This window comes from Gekko japonicus, unplaced genomic scaffold, assembly GCF_001447785.1.
Source record: "Gekko japonicus isolate JY-2015 unplaced genomic scaffold, Gekko_japonicus_V1.1 scaffold1076, whole genome shotgun sequence".
Taxonomy (NCBI): Eukaryota; Metazoa; Chordata; class Lepidosauria; order Squamata; family Gekkonidae; genus Gekko; species Gekko japonicus.
In genome coordinates, this window is record NW_015162512.1 from 480,025 (window position 1) to 484,016 (window position 3,992).

The window sequence follows — 3,992 nt, forward strand, 5'->3', positions numbered from 1 at the left end:
TCAGTCATTTTAGCTCCTGGGGAGAGGTCAGGCTTGATTTGGTCTAGCACCCCGTTATTTGTCTTTCTGGTCGTCCACGGTACCAATAAAACTCCCTTCTAACGGAATCAACTTTCCTCTTCCTGTCTGCTTTCTTCACTGTCCAACTTTCGCACCCATACACATTAATGGGGGATACCACGGCATGAATTAACTTGATTCGGTTAGCAATCATTTCAGCCTGCTTTGCTTGTTCCCAGGATGCCGTTTGGCTGCATCGGTCTGCGAGATGAAAAGAACTATAACAGCCTGTCTGACATCACCGAGAAGTATGAGATCGGGCAGCTGCTGCGGGCGTAAGTAGGCACCCTCCTAGCTCTTGGGGCTGCTCCTAGGAAGCAGTGCATATGCAAACAGCCAAGGAACAGGGAGTCTTGGGAGGTGCAGGGTTAAGGGGGTCTGGGTCTTACCTTCTTCTCCTGTCGTTTGAAACACCCACCAATAGTTGCACGCTGCCACGCAAAAAACACTTCCAGTGTTCCTGGCATGGCCCCCTTCTTTCTCTCTTGTGGCTAAATGGTACAGTCACGAGGCCTCTCGCACGGCTCTACCAACACAGAGAACATGCCACCCTCCTTCCCACTGGCTTACCCTAAACAGCAGGACATTCTGAATGGGGCAGACCTAGGGTTGCCAACCTCTGGACACTGGCTGGAGATCTCCTGGGATTACGACTGATCTCCAGGCGACAGAGATTAGTTCACCTGGAGAAAATGACCACTTTCGAAGGTGGACTCTATGGCATTGTGCTATGCTGAGGCCCCTCCCCTCCCCAAACCCCACCCTCCTCAGGCTCCACCCCCCAAAATCTCCAGGTATTTTCCAACACAGAACTGGCAATCATAGAAAGAGCTCTGCTCCTCGTTAGGGTTGCCCGGGACTTTTTGGCATGCACACAAAGCACATGCCACGATGATGTCACCTGGAAGTGATGTCACTGTGCAGGACACATTGTGGAGGGATGCTCTAGTGTTTGAGGGAAAACTCTATGATAAACATAGAGTTTTTTCCTCAAATGCTAGAGTGTCTCCCGCACAACATTCTCTGGGTGATGTCATTGCGTCGGGCACATTGGCGCAGATGGGGCTCTTTGGGGGTGGGGCTCCCCCACCAGTTGTCTGGGCAGCGATGAATTGGTCCCCCCCCCCAAAAAAATGGGTAAACCCATTGGGGGAATGGCAACTTTACTCCTCATACATCTCACCCACAACCATGTTCACTTTCTGTCCCGACATGGATCTCCATCGCTCTCCGTTCCCTGCCATTGATCTGCCAGCCACTGCTGCGGTTTTCAGCACCTAGCACACACAGCACGTTGTCGTAGCCACTAGTTCGTGTGCTGGTAGTTCCCATTTCAGCCCATGGCCGGTCAGCCATTTTGCCAGAAGTGAGAGAGGAAGGAAAAAGCATTGCATGGCCAAAGTGGGCCTGACTATTGTGAGAGACAACAGCAAGCCAGTTTGGTGTAGTGGTTGAGTGCGCGGACTCTAATCTGGGAGAACCGGGTTTGATTCCCCACTCCTCCACTTGCACCTGGCTGGATGACCTTGGGCAAGCCATAGTTCTGGCGCAGCTGTTCTTGAAAAAGAGCAGTTTTTGTCAGAGCTCTCTCAGCCCCACCTCCCTCACAGGGTGATCCGTCCCCCTGGAGAAAACGGCTGCTTTGGAGGGTGGACTCAATGGCATTACACTCTGCTAAATTCCCTCCTCTCCCAAATCCCACTAGGGTTGCCAATCCCCAGTTGAGGGCAGGGGATCCCCTGGTTTGGAGCTCCACCCCCCACTTCAGGGCTGTCAGAAAGTGGGGAGGATGGCTCCATAAGGTATAATGGAGAATTAATCGGTGGGTATCTGGGGCTCTGGGGGGGCTGCTTTTTGAGGTAGAGGCACCATATTTTCAGCACAGCTGGTGGTGCCTCTCCTGAAACAAACCCCCAAGTTTCAAAAAGATTGGACCAGGAAGTCTAATTCTATGAGCTCCAAAAGAAGGTGCCCACATCCTCCATTATTTCTAATGGAGGGAAAGCATTTAAAATGATTTTAAAAGGAATGCTTAAATGTGACAGTCAAAACTCCCTTCTGGTTTGTTGGCCTCACCTGGCAACCCTAGTGACATCATAAAAATGCTCCTGGCTCCACCCCAAGGTCTCCTGGCTCCACCCCCACAGTCACCAGATATTTCCTGAGTTGGACCTGGCAACCCTAAATCCCACCCTCCCCAGGTTCCACCCCTGAAATCTCCTGATATTTCCTAACCCAGAGCTGGCAACTCAAGGGTATCCCCTTCCAGGAACAGCAGCACCTATGACCAGTGTCTCAGCAGCCCATTCGATAGGCCAAACCAGCCGACGTCCTTCACACAACACAATTTGTTCTCAAGCTTGTCCCAGAGTCTCTAATTTGTTTCCTTTGACCACAAACCCATTGTTAATGGGTATTTGCCATGACAGATTCATGGAACATCCATGTTTAAAGGCAGTATGCCACTGGGATAAACCTTAAACAATACTGTGATCTTCCAAAAAATATCTGTCTGTCCACTGTAGGCAATAGGGTATGGGCTTAGGTGGACTTTTGGCTTGACCCAGCAATGGATCAATTTTTTGTTTTTTCTATCTTCCGCTATCCCACAGGAAGGAGTTCTGTGAGATCTGCGTGGCCCGCGAACGCCAGACAGATAGACTGTACATCTGCAAGAAGTTCTTTAAGAAGGATGGGCGCAAGGTGCGACGGGCGGCTAAGAATGAAATCCTCATCCTGAAGATGTAGGTGCCCGCCATAGGTGTGCGTGCAAGCATGTGCCGGTCTGCCCTCGCTCAGGGGGCGTACATCACGCCCGCAGGTGCCCCAATCAATGCAAAAAACTTGCCGTGCGTGCCTCTGTTCTGCTGAGGAACCTGGCGGCACTGCTGCCGTAAATAATGGCCCTCTCTGCAGCTTGTTTTGAGCAGCTGCCAAGCCGATAAGATGTTTAATGAGCTAATGGTCACTGAGTTACAGTTAAGCTTCTGGGTAAATGTTCAGCCACAGAAGTAAGAGGAGGGGCTGGAGAGCGGGAGAGAGAGAGAGAGAGAGATAGAGGAGAGATTTTTAAACACTGGAGGAAAATGGAAGACATTCAGGGAAGAACATCTGGCACGGAAATAAAGTTGCCAACTGCTTTCCAACCCCTACCAAACAAGCCTCCTGTGCCTTTACCAACTGCACAATAGGTGGAAACCCCACTGGTAAAGCTTTCCCCATCACTGCAATAGGGTTGCCAACCTCCTGGTGGAATGAAAAACCGTAAGAACACCGTGAAGCAAGCTAACTAACAATATATTGCATGTGTTATAATAAAACAATTTAATCCAACATGTAGTGAATTATTTTTTTCCCATCCCCCTGGGGGGAGGGGTTTTGATTGATTTTTTTTTAGACTACAAAACCACAACAGAAAATATAGGAAAGGGAACTACATCTAAGGAATAAAGAAAAAAGACCCACAACTAACTAAAAACCCAAGAGTAGGAGATCATTCATCATCTTAACACCATGCTATTTTCAAAAAGCTACTAATAATACAATGAATTTAGTCAGTTATGCTAGATTAATTATCATTTAACCATCCCTTCAACTGTTTAAAGAAGTTCCCAGAGCATCCCCAAGTTATTTCAACATTTTTTCAGGCACAAATCAGAGTTCTTCAGCCCTTATTTATTCTTATCTTTTCTAATCCTCAATTTATATGGGCTTTGGGGGGCAGCCGCCCCCTTTTCAGAGGGGGAGTCCTCGTCCGAAGACCCCGAGCCCAACTCGCCATCAGATTTGCTTTCTTTTTCCTCCCCTTTGCCCTCTTCTGGTTCCCCAAGCTGTGTCCGCAGAAATTCCTGTGCTTTAAAAACAGAGTCAATCTTTTCTTTTTTATCATTGAGCTTGAAAATGATGCCTTCTGGGGTTAACCACCTGTAACT

General features: G+C 48.8%; 1 protein-coding gene across 1 annotated transcript in view; it reads left to right on the forward strand.

Annotated features, from left to right (window-relative positions):
* Positions 1-240: 240 nt before the first annotated feature.
* Positions 241-3,992, forward strand: part of LOC107106080 (caM kinase-like vesicle-associated protein) — a 28,831-nt gene continuing 25,079 nt past the window's right edge. Inside the window, exons 1-2 of the mRNA XM_015406166.1 lie at positions 241-335; positions 2,673-2,804. Of these exons, the coding sequence (XP_015261652.1) occupies positions 241-335; positions 2,673-2,804 (227 nt within the window). The remainder of the gene's footprint in view (positions 336-2,672; positions 2,805-3,992) is intronic.